Source organism: Pinus tabuliformis, chromosome 1_2, assembly GCF_031772625.1.
Source record: "Pinus tabuliformis cultivar Carrire ecotype Pingquan chromosome 1_2, CPIR1, whole genome shotgun sequence".
Lineage (NCBI taxonomy): Eukaryota > Viridiplantae > Streptophyta > Pinopsida > Pinales > Pinaceae > Pinus > Pinus tabuliformis.
Window position 1 is genome coordinate 1101672684 of NC_142298.1, and position 15423 is coordinate 1101688106.

The 15423-nt window shown below is 35.6% G+C and overlaps 1 protein-coding gene across 1 annotated transcript; it reads right to left on the reverse strand.

Annotated features, from left to right (window-relative positions):
* Positions 1-5263: 5263 nt before the first annotated feature.
* LOC149210014 (thylakoid lumenal 15.0 kDa protein 2, chloroplastic-like) lies at positions 5264-5869 on the reverse strand. The gene is made up of 2 exons (XM_089398839.1): positions 5523-5869; positions 5264-5435 (listed from the first exon to the last, which is right to left on the reverse strand). The coding sequence occupies exons 1-2, from the start codon at positions 5867-5869 to the stop codon at positions 5264-5266; spliced, it is 519 nt and encodes a 172-aa protein (XP_089254965.1).
* Between the last annotated feature and the right edge of the window lie 9554 nt (positions 5870-15423).

The window sequence follows — 15423 nt, forward strand, 5'->3', positions numbered from 1 at the left end:
TATGTTTCGAAGGTGGGAGTTAGCTTAAGTATTCCAATGAAGTAAGTGAAAACTTGGGCAAAAGCTGAGATACCAGGTTGGGCTTTGTCATTATACACAAACCCATAGACTTTAGTAAATTTTGAAACCCTTACCACTTTCCAAACTGAACCATTATTCCCATGTTTCTATAGTGGCGACTAGCGATTAGGTCATGTAACTAATTCCAAATCAAATAATGTGACAATTAATCCATATGTGTCTGCCTGTGTGTTATGGTAAGGATTGAGATTTTTTTTCGCTGGTCCTATCCATTTCCGATCCGTCTTACTTGGAAAGACAAGAATTTACAATGCTTTAAAATCTCTCTGATCTGTGTTGAAATTTGTTGTGTTTTGTTTTAATGGTTTCTACAGAGAGACTTGTGTGTATGTTTTGATGATTTTCCTCTCTAAAATTAGGATGAACAAGTAAACTTAAAATAAGTCTATATATGTATATAGATAATGACATTCCCCTATTTCAAATGAATGAAATTACATGGAAAAATGCTTAAAAAGTGGTTTGACCTACTAAAATTTCCTAAAAAATGTTCTGACTTTTTGACACTAAAATAAAGATCTCTCTCATTTCTATTTTTTTTACACTAAATTAAAAAGAATTTATACATGTTAAGGAATCAACTATTTAAAGAAATAAAAACATGTGAGAAATGTTTTTAGTACAAATTCTACTATTAGATAATAACTTATGTTTCAATCCACAAAGAATCTTTGTTGATTTCTTGAATTTCCCCTCTTAATAGAAATGCCTTTGATTATGAAATGTAATCCTTGGGTGTCTTCTTGTACACCTACATGGTATGAGAACAAATCCACATGCCCCTTCTATTCCTTGAATGTGTCTTTTTGCCTTTAAGAGCATTTTCTAATATAGATGTAGTGATTATAGTTACCCTGAGTGTCACCTGTGTATTTTTGTGTCACTAATACATTGATGTTACTCCACAATTTACTTGGAAATTTAATTTCTACTTGTCTTTTTTTTTACTCTTAGTATGTAGAAGAATTGGTTCCTATTAAGTAGGAGGTGTTTAGATCTAGTTGATTCCTTGATTTGAGTGTGGTTGAGATATTCTCTCAAACAAGTGATTGTGTGTCCGAGCTAGTTTTCCTATCTTGAAGCAACACTAGATATATTTATCTAACATTATTTGATGTGAATACATAATCTAGTATCCCATGTCAAATTTCATCTTGAAATGAGAGCACATATGGGCCTCGACCTCAACCCCTCCTAGGCTATGGGAATTAAGAGAGAGAGTATATTTTGTTTTAGTTTTTTGTTTTTCCATCGAGCAGGGTTCCGAGATTTGAGAGAAGTATACATTAGATTATTGTGGAAGGTGTTGGAAGTGTCGTAAGATCAAGTGGAAACGCTCTTGGAAGAGTTGTTGTAGCTGCTAGTCCTGATTGCTTCTAGGCTAAGCGTTGGCAAGGAGGCGAACTTTCACCAGAGGCAGTGATCGATGTCGGATGCATAAAGTGTTGATTGGAATGGTGTGAGGGAATCCTACAATTGTTGAAGAGAGAATGAAAAATCTGACCACCGAGTTTTTTTTTGTGGCAACAATTTATCTGTGTTTGTGACCTGTAGACCATACTGCTTGTGAAGAGAAGCAGTTACCATTGTGAGCATTGGTGCCCCATTTCAGGGAAAGTGTAGACATCTTTATTCCTACGTCTGGTTTGGAGTTTTTAACTTTGTGACTTTGCATGGAGTGTATTGAAGGCCTAGTCTAGATTCATGGTATTGTAGCTCTCATTGGGCATTGAGACTATTAACTCTGTCATGATCTCTAAAATATTTTCAGTGTTAATTTTTTTTTTCAATGGCAAGCCAAGAGACTAGAATGGACTTACGCTTGGCCCTATTCATGTTGATCTTCATCTTACCATTTATGTTGTTTGGCCTCTCCACTAAATCCCTTTGCCATGATGCATGAGGTCCGAGAGAAGAATTACAACCCCTAGGCCACGAAGGTAGGTATTTCGCAGCTCATGTATTTGGATTTTCGTAGCAGGAAGTAAACATTTTTGCAATAGTCTCAATAAAGAGTCACGAAAGAATTGGTAGTTGTGACTCTGCTGTGGGGCCTTAAACGAAGGGTTTTCACAGATTTTCAATCAGCCTCCACCCTTCGAAAGTTGTGACCAATCTTTCCACTGAGTTGATGCTCCTCTACATGCAGCTGAGCACCATTTACATCGAGGCACTGAATGAGGTGGAGCAGGAGATGAAGTGAAAGCTCATATGCATGTACAAGGAAGCCTTGGGGCTCCTGGAGAGCCACTACTCAATCATTCTTGGCTAGTTCCCGGACCCTACGGAGAACCTTCTGTCATTTCTTTATTACAACAACTATAAGAAGTTCGCCTGGCTTGAGTTCGCCATGACGATCGACAACGTGGTCCTAGTACCCGAGCACCTAGATTTTGTGGGATCGAGTTTGTTGCCTCTGTGATGTTCCATTGTGGCTAGAGCACAAATCTCATGATGATGGTGTGAGGGTTATTTCAATTTTTTTTTGTTTTTTTTTGGAGTTTGGAAAGATAGATACGTTGAGCCTGATCAACTCAATGTAGAAATGTAATTTATTAAAACTAGCATTTGCACCAGATGTTGCAAAGGAAACGTCGTAAGACATAAATTGAAGAATGCAAATACAACCAAAAAATACTTTCATAAAGAATAAAAATACTTATAATGAATTTATTATTAGATATTCATATATATTGCACTATATATCAGCCCCACTAACTGTTTCCATTTCTTAATGTAACCTTTCACCACTATGGTCACTATAATATCAAATACAATGTGTCTTAACCAAAAACCATTATGAAAGTAAAAATACTTATATGTCCCCTATCCCATATAAACCATAATATACTTTGATCACTCTTGGAGAATTGCAAACCCTTCCAAAATGCAACTTCTAACCACTGTTACCATTAAGAAAAAATGGCATTTATTACCTTATAATCCTTAAGGGAATAACTCTATTATTAAGTAAACCATAGTGCAATATGATTTTTAACACAATGAATTCTAAAAATTATGACCCCTAGTACACTCTCATCATAAACACATTGTAGCTCCTAAAATGTTACAAGACATAACCTTTAATACCTAACACGTTTACTGTAACATTAAAACTATAACCTATATGTACTTAAATTGTCTTAACATAGTGAAGGTAAAGAAGAATCAAGTGTGGCTCTTCAAATTCAATCCCACGAGAAGCGGATATAAAAAATGTTGACTATTATGTAGATGATATTTTCATTATTGACATTGACCCCAAAACCATTTTATGGGAGAAACCTATGGTAACGATGTTGATGGGTACTCATTATTCTCCCATTAAATGGTATAATGGTGGCCTACATTTTGTAAATAATTTAAGGTCTTAATGTTTGTATCTAGAGCCCTTTTCAACTACTATGCTTTCACAACCTTAATTGTATGCATTTAAAATTTGAAATATTAGTAAGTTCTTTTATAATTTAAACCTAGATGCAATAACTTTAAGGAACAAATATAAGTATGCCTAGCTGGAGAAAAAGGTAACAACATCTACTAGGGCATGTCACATCTTATTTTTTATTCCTTACAAACCACCTAGATCGAGAAAAAGGCTAAGACTAGTTTCCTTTAAAGCACCGTAGCTCAGAAAGGCAGGAATTAAAAGCAAAAGCCTACAAAATAAAGAAATACATATTACAAAAGAAGGACGCCAAAGCCTATGAAAGAAAGAAATAAATCTTAGAAACATTATGACGAAGAAGGAAATTCAATACCCATTGAGGAGATGAACAGAAGAACATGACCTCCATTTTTACTAAAATCACCACAAATATTGATAGTTACTCTAAGTACACAATGTCATTAGGATATTAATCCAATAGTAGGGTGTTCAAAAAGTCCCTTTCTCACTAACTTTCTCCCTCTTTTATAGAAATTTTCAATAGTGACACTTGGCACCTCATGCAAAAATAAATATTTTCTTTATTCCAATAATGCCTGCAATAAAAGATTTATTTTACACAAATCAAAACGAAATTTATTCTCTGTTGAATGTAACTAAAACCAGAATAACAGAATAACAACTCAAATATGGATGAATGCTTCCTGATAAATCATTTGAATTCATGTCCATACCAAAATCAATGAGGATTCAAAGTGTCATGTTCATTGCAAATAATCTATGACATCCGACTGAATATTTGATAAACAAGGATATTTTTGGTGGAATTTTACAGAGTGCGATGGTTTTTGAATTTTAATAGAAAAGATAAATTTTATACACGTTGTTACCGAGGATCAAAACAATTGACATTTTGAAGGGAAAACTATTTTCTTAATGTAATTAGGCTGATAATCAAAATTAAATTCTTCATATTTTGTTGGGAGAGACTGTTTGTAAATAATGTAGTAATCCTCTTTAATGTTAACCACCTCCATAATTTGATTAAGGTAAAATAATGAATTATTTACTAAAGTATTAAATTTCTAAACTAATTCTCTTTAATGATAACCACCTCCATCATGTAATTAAGTTAAAATAATCAATTATTTACTAGAGAATTACATGTCAATCATACTGCATTCATCATTTAAACATATTTAACCCAAAAACTTGATTAAATAAAATATTTAAAAAAACAAAATATGTCACCTTATCACAAAAATGTACTCTGGTACCCCATTTGCAAAAATCCATTCATTGTTTCATGAAAGTTGAAAATGTAAAATGTTTAATAGTCGCACCATATTGAGCTAAATTTCGCAATCATATAAAAACTATAAAAACGATGTAGCGTAACAATAATCAGAAATATCGTCTTACAGTGATTTGAAATATTTCAAGATTGATTGTTATTCAAACATGATAATTAATTAAACAATTTGAAAGATTTCAAGATTGATTGGTATCCAAAACATAAGAACTTAATTAATTAAACAAAACGTGGGTACATAAATCCCAAGTGTTAAGAAATCATTGATTGGTATCCAAACATGATAACTTATTAATTAAACAATTTGAAAGATTTCAATATTGATTGGTATCCAAAACATAATAACTTAATTAATTAAACAAAACGTGGGTACAGAAATCCCAAGCGTTAAGAAATCTGGTCGACAACCCTCCTGAGGATACTAATAAACATGAGTTGCATTTGAGCCCTGAACTTCTGCAAAATAAAAAATTCCCAGACTTTTATATCAGAGTTAGAGAAAGAAGAACAACCCACTGCCATGAACCCTCCACTTTTCCCTGAGGGCTAAGCCGGGCAGCAAACCGAAACACACAACCCCCAGCAATGGGCGTCGCAAGAGTTAAAAAGTACAGGTCAAGTGTCAAACCAGGCACGTTATTGCATCCCTCTTCCCTAACAATTCATTGCTTGATGCCATACATTGTATTCAAAAGGGTTGCCTGGTAGCCCTCTTCCGGTATAAAAAACTGATTCCCATACCTGGACTGCAGCTCACCGAAGAATTGACAAGAAAGCCTGGAACCCACTGTTAATCCTATGCCGAAATTCAAAATGTTTGGGGAAGAGATGTCCTCTACTATAATCACAGTCTTGTCATCAAGGTGCCACAGGTCCCTGAAGGATTTATATGAAGGAGATGGGGATGGCCTAGACCTTGTAAGGATTCTCATTTTCCACTCTAACTTGTCTTCCAAAGCCTGCAACTCTTGTGAAATATTCATTGCTTGCACTGGAGATAAGACCCTGGCTATGTAAATAACATTGGTGAAGTTGTTGGGTAGCTGAAGGTTTGGGAATTTTATTGCTTTTGGCTCTTTTGAGGCCATGTTGGATTCAAAGTCTGAGTTCATGATTTGGGTAATTGCTAAAGATGGTCTCAACTGCACTTGCTGAATCAGAAAGGTGAACAAGAGCATGGATGCCATTGATAGAGTTTGATTAACCACATCCTTGAGAATGTTGTTTTTGTGCTGTGCATATAAGAATTGAGAAATACCCAGGTTTTTGAAGGTGATCTGAAAGGGGTTGAAGTTGTGGGTTATTGAATCAGGTTTACATTCATTGACAAAGAATGAGTGTTTTATGCGATTGAAGGTGGGTTTGTAATTGAAAATGGAGAGGAAAGAGAATGACTTGAAAGAGATAACGCAACAGGAACTGAGTGGCATTTTAACTGGTGGTGGAGAAAGACTCAGAATGCTCTTGATGGTTGCCTGTTGAGGCCTGAGCTTGATTTTCCATGAGATACTAGAGATGGGTCTAATCATGAAAGACCGAATGCACCAGAAATCTGAGCCACCTGATTCCACCTGGAAGGCCAGGCACACACCAGAATAAGGATACATAGACTAAGAAACTACGACATTCGGTCGCAACAGGCAACGAGATATGCATAACACTCCTAATTAAATGTACGAGGGGAAGCATTAGCATTGTAGCGGCCATTAATGGTGCCCTGAAATACGCATTGATAAACTAAGTAATTGGTTGAGGTCACAGAGGCACAACCAGTCGAGGCTTACACCACGGCTACAGGTAGCATAAATGAAAAAAAGTAAATAGGGGAGTTATTTTTCTGAGACAAGGGTTAATAATCCATACCTATAGATACATAGCACACTTGAAGAGAAGTTGCTCTTGGTTCCCTTGGTATAGTTTGGTGAATTCCATTCCACTATGGATACCCTAAACAGCTAGAGAAAAATAGTTTGCATGATAAACAAACACATTCCTTTGAGGAACACAAAACGACAATAACAAGGAATTGAAGGAAAAACGATAAATGCAGACCTGGGAGTTTCCACCACGATGGTAATGGAATCCATTGTTCTCTTGTCCCATGAATTCTTGAACCAGCTCAACGATACCAGCACACATCCTCTGGCACATCCAAATCCATGAAAATTAGACAAGACGGTAATGCCCACACCACGGGAATGTAAAATGAAGTAGTAAACACAAGAATGACATACCTATAAGCAATAAGGGAAGGCCTCATTTCCATACATTTAGAAAATTCATGAGTCTAGAGTAACACATCCTGAAATAAAAAACAATATAATGCCTGTGAAAAAAGGTATATTTTACACAAATCAAAATGAAATTTATTCTCTGCTGAATGTAACTAAAAGCAGAATAACAGGGCTGCTGAGCACAGAGAATGTCAGACTTGCGAACTTTACAGATAATACAGTCACTACAGAGAATGGTGGATATGTGAAGGAGACCCATTAATCGATGCAGTCCTGCAATATTTCCACATTTAAACCTACTCTCAACCATAAAAAAACCACTGGTCTAGCCTAAATTACAACACATAATAGAACCGACCTATCTATCGTTAGGCAACTAATTAGCCAATTGAGTGTACGACGACATTGACATGGTTTGACATGTGCCTTATGTGATAGCATTTAGTGCTCAAACAGAAGAACCAGCCCAATGTTACAGAAGTATCAGTTCGAAATAGAACATGCAGAAACCCATTACACAACATTAATTACAAGTATGGCAGTCGTAGAACAAACCCTATGATTATAGAGTTGAGGCTTCTGTGACCCATATCAAGTTTATGAGAGATTTTTCGGTGAAAATCACATGAAATACCATTTTTCGCCGAAAAATCTCTCACAAACCCTATGATATAGAGACCTGACATAAAACCCAACCCCCTTATGTAGGGTACCATTACAGAATAGTTGAACCAAAAAAAGTGTGTATGTGACATCAGAAACCAAAACTATTTCGTGAAACATGTCATTTTTAAAAACACTTACGAAAGAAACCATAACGATGAGATAGTAAAACCATATAGTGCATATTCAGATTGCAATTACAGAGATCAACAGAGAGCTCATTGAGAGCAACAGAGATCCAGATCAAAAAGCAGACAAGTTTACAGAACATCAAATACCAAGCCCAGGGACAGTTACCAGCATATAGCTCTACCATCAATAGGATTATTACATGGTCTTTGAAGAATCCAAAGAAGCAAATAAACAAAAATAAAATCCACTGAAAGCCTTCAAAAACCCTAACAAAACCAAACCAGTATCATTCGTCCACCACAGGTAATGAAAGTGGGTAGTGAAACATTAAAGTAACATATCTTGCCATGACGATATTTGAAGTCCATCATTGCCAGCCCATTCAATAACAAATTTCCATTGACCATGGCATAGGGTTGGTTGTTATTATTATTATTATCACATGAATAATGAATGTATTCATGGTGCTTGAGACACAAGTAATCACATTATCATGGCAAAAACTTCACAGAAGAGAGGGAAAAATTGTGGAGAAGAGAGGTATACCATTTCCAAGCATGGAGATTGGCTGCATTGTCCACAACTTTGTAGTGGAGGTATACCTAGCAACATGCACAAGACTTTCCCTTCTGTCCTGCCAATTACTAAACAAATAAACTGTATAATCCCCTAAATCTCTATTAACTTACAACTCAGCTTTTCCATGAACAATGAGACGCTTCAAAAATTTATCACAGGCTCTATTATGAGGACGTATCCTTGGCAAATGTTTGAACTTGGCAGTGAGAGGATCGAAAACAAATAAAGTGAAGTAAGACCGAGCCACCAAAAATAAACCATCACAGGCAGCCTTGAGACCTAGGGTTTTCATGCCCCACCTATTCCGGTTGCAGGGAACCTTCAGCTCAATCCAACGAGTTGAGGCAATGTTGAGAGCCCATTTGTGAAGGTTATTGTTACTAATCAAAATTCATCTATATTTTCTGTCATAGACCGATTGGAAACATCTGGAAGCATAAGCAGTAGCCCAATCATTAGAATCTGATATTATAGTTATCAAATCAGCCAGTGAGATTCTTGAAAAAATGTTCTCCAGTATATAATTTCGAAGCTCTTGAATGAGAGGCAAATCGCTTGCACAAAAGGGCCTGGAATCTTGATCTGGTGTGCCTCTCGAAACCCTTTTACATTTTGGAGATGTGTAATAATAACATTTAAATTCTTCAATAAGAACAGGCATTGGAATGTTTTGAGTAAAGCGGATGACCGCTTCTCTCCATTCACGGGTGTGGATAGCTTTTTCGATTCCCTGCAAATTTTTGTACATTATGGGGATGGCCCAAACCCTCTAAAGATTCTCATTTTCCACTCTAACTTGTCTTCCAAAGCCTGCAACTCTTTTGAAATCTTCATTGCTTGGGCTGGAGATAAGACCCCTATGGTCAGTTATGCTATTAATAATTGTAGCTTCCTATTTGTGACGTGTTTGGCGAACTTCTTGTGATGGCTAGAAGGGGTCCAATATAGTCCTTGTTGATGTTTTTGTAAGTGTGTCTTTGTTATGCTTTGAAATTATATTTTTGAACGTTTCATTGAGTTCTGGGAAGTGACCTGGGCTTTTGTCTTGAAAAGGTGGCACAAATCCTAGAGTCACAGGAACATCACTAGGGAAAAAATATCTCGGAAGCTCCCTTTCCCTTGTTGTCGGATATTCTAGAGCCTCTAAGACGTACACTTATCTATATCAAGGGAGTATCCAGGGGATTGATACACTAAATAATTAGTTGGTCACAGTGCAGGTTACCTAAGTAGTTGGGATGGCTCCTGGGAGTTCTGTTGCTGATGTGGAAGGTTTGTGTGTTATGTTTCTATCAATTCCAATTCCTCACCTAAAACATATGGATTCAAATCATATCATAGTAACTTGTCATCACATGTTTCCCCCAGCTGGCCAGTTACTTGGGTAGATGTGGGAGGAGGGTGTTACAGAGAATTAGAGGTAGGTTTTGTTCTCTTTGGTTGATATCTAATACCATAAAATGGTATCAGAGCATGTTGCACTCTCTTTGGGTCATATCTAATAGAAGAGAGTGGTATTAGAGGTAATTCCATTATCTTTAGGGAATGTTTGGTTTATGTTCTCTTAAGTGTTCTCTGATACTACAAAGTGGTATCAAATTGGGTTCCGCTATATTTGGGTCATATTTCATACCATACGAGTGGTATCAGAGTGGGTTCCAATATCTTTGGGTGGTGTTTGGTTTCCATTATCCTTGTGTGATATCTGATACCATACAGTGGTATCAGAGCATGATTTCTTTCTCTTTGGGTAGTGTCTGGTTTTTGGTCTCTTTGTGTCATATCTGATACCACATATCGGTATCAGAGCACGGTTTAACCCTTAGACTAGATGGGTGGACTGCGTTTTTCATTCATGCATGCCAGTTGCATATGTTTTCTTTATGGTCGGCTATGTGCTTGTTGTGTATACATGGTGGTGGTCATTTTTGTTGTTTTGTCACCATCAAGAAGTTGTTGATGTTGTTGTTGGTATATGTTAGTAATGAATTCATGTCACTTGTATATGTATGTTTTATGAATGTCAATGTCTATATGTTGTTATGCATGCATTATTATGGGCGTGGTTGTTGTGCATGAAGTCATTGTATGCAATTAGGTAATCATGATGATATGGGTATGTTATGATGCTAATATGTTGGCTGAGATAGTGTAGGAGATGAAAATCAATAAAGTGAAGTTGCAACAATGGACTTCAGGGTAAGAGTAGATCATCATAAATGTTCTTATGATGAGGATGAAAGTATGTTGGTTAATGTTTGTTATAAGAAGTAGGGTTACTGATATGCTTGTAATTCTATTACTGTTATGGTTACATGTATGATAAATGCTAGTTGATTAGTGTAGTCATATGCACATGTATTAGGTAGTCATGAATGATAGTAACTTGTGTTTGTATGCATTTCTATTGTTGTTTTATGATAGTTAACCTGATGATTATGTTATATGTTGTTGATGACCATATTATATGTTAACGTTTTGTTGTTATATGTTAGTTAATGATTAGGGTTATTGCATTAAGATCTTGATGTTATCTGTATCATGCTAAATTGGACTGGCCTATGCAGATGGTTAGGGTTATGACATTAAGGTATGGATTTGACTATGTCATCTATTTGATGTTTGAGTGTTTGATTATGTCAACTAGTTGATATATTTAATATGGTATGTTTGCAGGTTGGTTGAATATTTGATGAATTTCATAATATGACTATGTGTATGTAAGATTGATCAAAGTAATGATATTGTTTAAGATGGTTTTACTACACGTATGTCTTGAGATAATTGATATGTACTTGAGTGTAAGTAGGTGATAGTTGTAGCATTATGTCTAATGACTACGAGTTGACTATGGATTATGACATGATTATTAGTATTGGGAAGGGTTGATTTCAAAATATTAGATATGTTGTCTTCATCTTTGGAACATGTGGTTGACATGTGTGTTCAGTTACAAGGTAGCATGATTGGCACACCAAGGTAAGATAATTGGTATATTGTTACATTTATTTATGCACTGAAAGTTTTGTGTTACTAAAGTATGATACATACAATTGGATGGAAAAGAAATTGCCATGGAATCTTGAATAAGGCTGAGGTTGAGCACTCCCTTGGAAACACTGGGAACCCATGGGGATTGAGTCATGGTGCATGTTGAGAGTCTTCTGCTTTTGGGCCTTTCTGATTTTTTGAGCTTGATTTTTAGTTTTGTTTGTGTCTAGTGCGAGGCTTTGCCACATCGTTTATAGTTTCGTATTAATATTGGTTTTCTTGATTTTCTTCTTGTTTGTTTGTTGTTCTTTCCTTTTATGTTTTGATGGTCTTAGAAATTGGTTGGGAAAGAAGAAATTTGATGAAAATCTAGGAGAGGTATTTGGAACCCAACAGGTAATGAAAGACTAAGAAGAATCTGGAACATGTGTAAGGGAATATAATGGTAACAATATGACATTCAGCTAACTTGGTTGGGTCCATTAGTGTAAATCGATGGTGGCAAGATAATCATGAGAAAGGTAATACGAATGGTAAAGTGAATGGATGTGAGTAATTTGATTCCTTGGCTATGTTTAGAAGGGTTTTCTCAATGTTATGTATGTTGTGCATAAATAAATTGAGTTCTCTTAACCTCGACCTTATGATATTTGGTAGTTATTTTGTGATCACTTTTATGCTAATGTTTATAGATATGCATGTATATATGTATGTATGTAGTTGTGTGACAGGACCATGATGGTTTTACATGGTGTTTATATAGTTATATATATATAGATAGATATATATATATATATATATATAGATAGATAGATAGATAGATATGTATGTATGTATGCATGTATGTATGTATGTATGTATGTAACAAGGTTGTTAGGAATTATTGTTGAGGAGGAAGGATTACTTACGTAGGTGAATGACATGAAGAGAATCATTCCTAGTTTATGAGGAATAAAGTGGGAAGAGTAATCCTCACAAATCTACGAGGTTAGTATCATGTTGTTATGAGTTTATATTATGTGATTATATTATTTCTATTTTATGGATAGACTATATTGAGGGATACATTAACGAAATGAAATTAGTATGATCTACAACATCCTAGCATAAGCATGGATGGAAAAGAGACAATGGAAACAAGGTTTCTTAGTAGAGGCAGTGTTATCTTAGAGGTGCAGTGTTATTGTTGTGTATAGTTTGTGCATATTTAATATTCAATGACTATACCTATGGTGTTATGTGCATATTCCATAAGTAGTTTGTGGTATAGATGGTGTTATGTACATATCATACTGTGCGCATGATGGATATGTGATGTTATGTGAATATGGTGTTTTCTGCATGTTGGATATGCAGTGCTTTTTACAGATGATGATATGTACATGTTGTATATCCAGTGGTATGTACGTATGGTGTTTTGTGCATGTTGTATAAGTCATACTATCTACATATGCTATTGTTTCCATGATTATAAATGTGGTGTTGTGTGCACGTGGTGAGGTGTACATGTTTTACATGTGGTACTCTATGCAGGGGGTGTTGTGTACATGCCATGCATGTGATGTTGTGTACAGGTTGTGCATGTAGTACTATGTACATGTGGTATTGTATACGTGTTGTGTAGGTGGTGTTGTGTAGACGTGGTAATGAGGACATGTGGTACATATGGTACTTGTGTACATGTGGTATTGTGTGTGTGTCATAGATGTTGTGTTGTGGGAATGCGGTACTATGCATGTGCATTGTGTAGTTGTGTTATCATGACATATGTATTCATTGTGTTGTACACCGGGTGTAGGTGTATGTATTGTGTTGTGGTATACACTAGATGTAGGATTATGTATTGTGGTGTGTTGTACACTTGGTGTAGGTGCATGTATTGCATGGTGTTGTATGTCATATGTGGTTGCATGTGTATGTTCACATGGTTGAGAAGAAGGCACTAGGTGTTTGTCTGTCGTGGAAAATTATCCGGTGTGCTTACACAATAAGGGAAAAGGTAGAAGCCAAGGATTGATTAAAGGATAAGTATCAATGTTTTAATTCAATTTTATTATGCATGTGATTTATTATGCTAGTTTATGATGATTACATGTGATCCATGATTTTGGTTTTTTATGGTTACATGTGATTTATGATTTTGATCTATGATGGTTGCGTTTCTAGCTAACCTGATGTGATATGTTTATACGTGAAGGTTTTGTCAAATATGCTAGTTTGACTTGTTGTCACATGAAGCGAATGGAATTGCATGTGTAACTCACTAATAGGCCACCGATGAGGTATGAGTTGAATTTATTTTGAATCTAATGGAAATTATGTGCTTGGTATAGGAAAGAATGAAATTCATGGTTGGGAAGTCAAAACTGATAACAAGAATTAGTAGAAAAAATAAAAGGAATTGAAGTAGAAAAAAATATGTTGGTAAAGTACTCAGGATAGGGTCATTGTGGGACACTGATACCCAATAGTGTCCATTGATTTCCATGAGAATTCTACGACCAGTATGAGGGTTTTAAGGCATGGATATGCCTTGGATATTGGACCTTCTGATGCAAGGAAACATTGCCAAGGGATGGAATGCTTGGGATGGGGGTGCCAAGACAGCATGGAAGGTGTGTGACTACATGAAAGCGTGTAACTAGATTGCCTAATGGCCTGTGTAGCAAAGAAGGGAAGGTTGGGGATATATTTTTTTGGTCATTAGCATTGCCATTTTGAATCAAATGCACATCGGGAGTGTGTCGTAGAACACTGAGCTTGTAACTGTTCACTAAGAAGACAAGTGCCGCAGGATTATAACAATGGACATTAGATGCAAATTTTACCATGTAGTGGATTATGGAGTTCTTGGGGAGGGGGTGAATCTTGGTATTACTTTTAGGGTCAAAGTTTGAGCCTTTGTATTCCCTTGGTGCAGATGAAGGCACCATATCCTTTTATTTTCTCACTAAGAAAATGTGTATATGTGTGTACTATTGTAAATACTATATCGAGCTAGATTTATAATGCACCATATCCAATATGATTATTTTTTCGGTGAAGAAAATGTGTATCTATGTATAAGCAGATATATTCTAAATATCGTAATGAGACTTGTTATAAAGGTCCAGTAAATGGTATGTTTGTCATGTTTTAGCAGATGGAAACTGTAAATACTACAACGACCTATGTTATAAAGTTCCATGGGAAGAATGTTTGGTTTTCAGACGTATTTCTTGCTATAGGTCTGATTTAACACTGAGGATGGTGTTCCCCTAAGGGGGAGGATTTTGTACCAACCCTGGTTAAAAATCCATGTAAATATAAAAATATAAGACCATGGTCAAGGGGAATGTAGTCCAAGTTCAATGGTGGGAAAAACGTCCTAGAGTGGTATTGCTTCCATTTTTTATGGCTAAGCAAATTGGGAAAGGCAATGACAAAGGCTTTGTAAAGGAGAAACAACATTAATTCGCATTTTATTTTTGAAAATAATGGAAACTAGGAGAAAAGGAAGGTGATAGGTCATGAGTTGCATGTGAGGAGGAAATTGAAGGAAGATAATGGAAAATGAAGAAAATATAGGCCTAATTGACAAAAAGGATTGTTGAGAGTTTTAATGGGTGTATTAATTCTACTGCATCTATATGTCAATTCGGGATTGTAGACAAAAGTTGTATTGCGCTTTCCAAATTCAGTACTTGGTCAAAGTTCTAATGCTTTCCTTTATAAAATCATTTAGTTGAATCTAGCACACAATTCATCCAATTCTAGCAAGGAGAATCAATAATCAAATTTTAACTTTGAAACTCTTAATGATTCTGTACTTCAAAACTATTACACTTAAATGAAATCAAACTTTGAATCATGAGGTATATTCTAAGAAAAAACTTCTCATGAAAAAACTTTATCAAATAACTCAAGTCCCATGAAAACCCTAATAAACCCTAGTTTTGTTACCTATTCTACTCTTGAATGAAAAGTTGCAAATTCTAATCTACTTCAAGCATGTTAGAAATGCAGGTAGACTTGAATCTAAACTTTTCAAAGGTAACTTCAAA

Bases quoted from the DNA above. Each gene is read 5' to 3' on its own strand.
- LOC149210014 (XM_089398839.1), bottom strand. From the start codon at position 5,869: ATGGCCTCAAAAGAGCCAAAAGCAATAAAATTCCCAAACCTTCAGCTA. The intron at 5,436-5,522 runs GTATGGGAATCA...ATGAATTGTTAG, and splicing joins TTCGGTGAGCTGCAGTCCAG to GGAAGAGGGATGCAATAACG.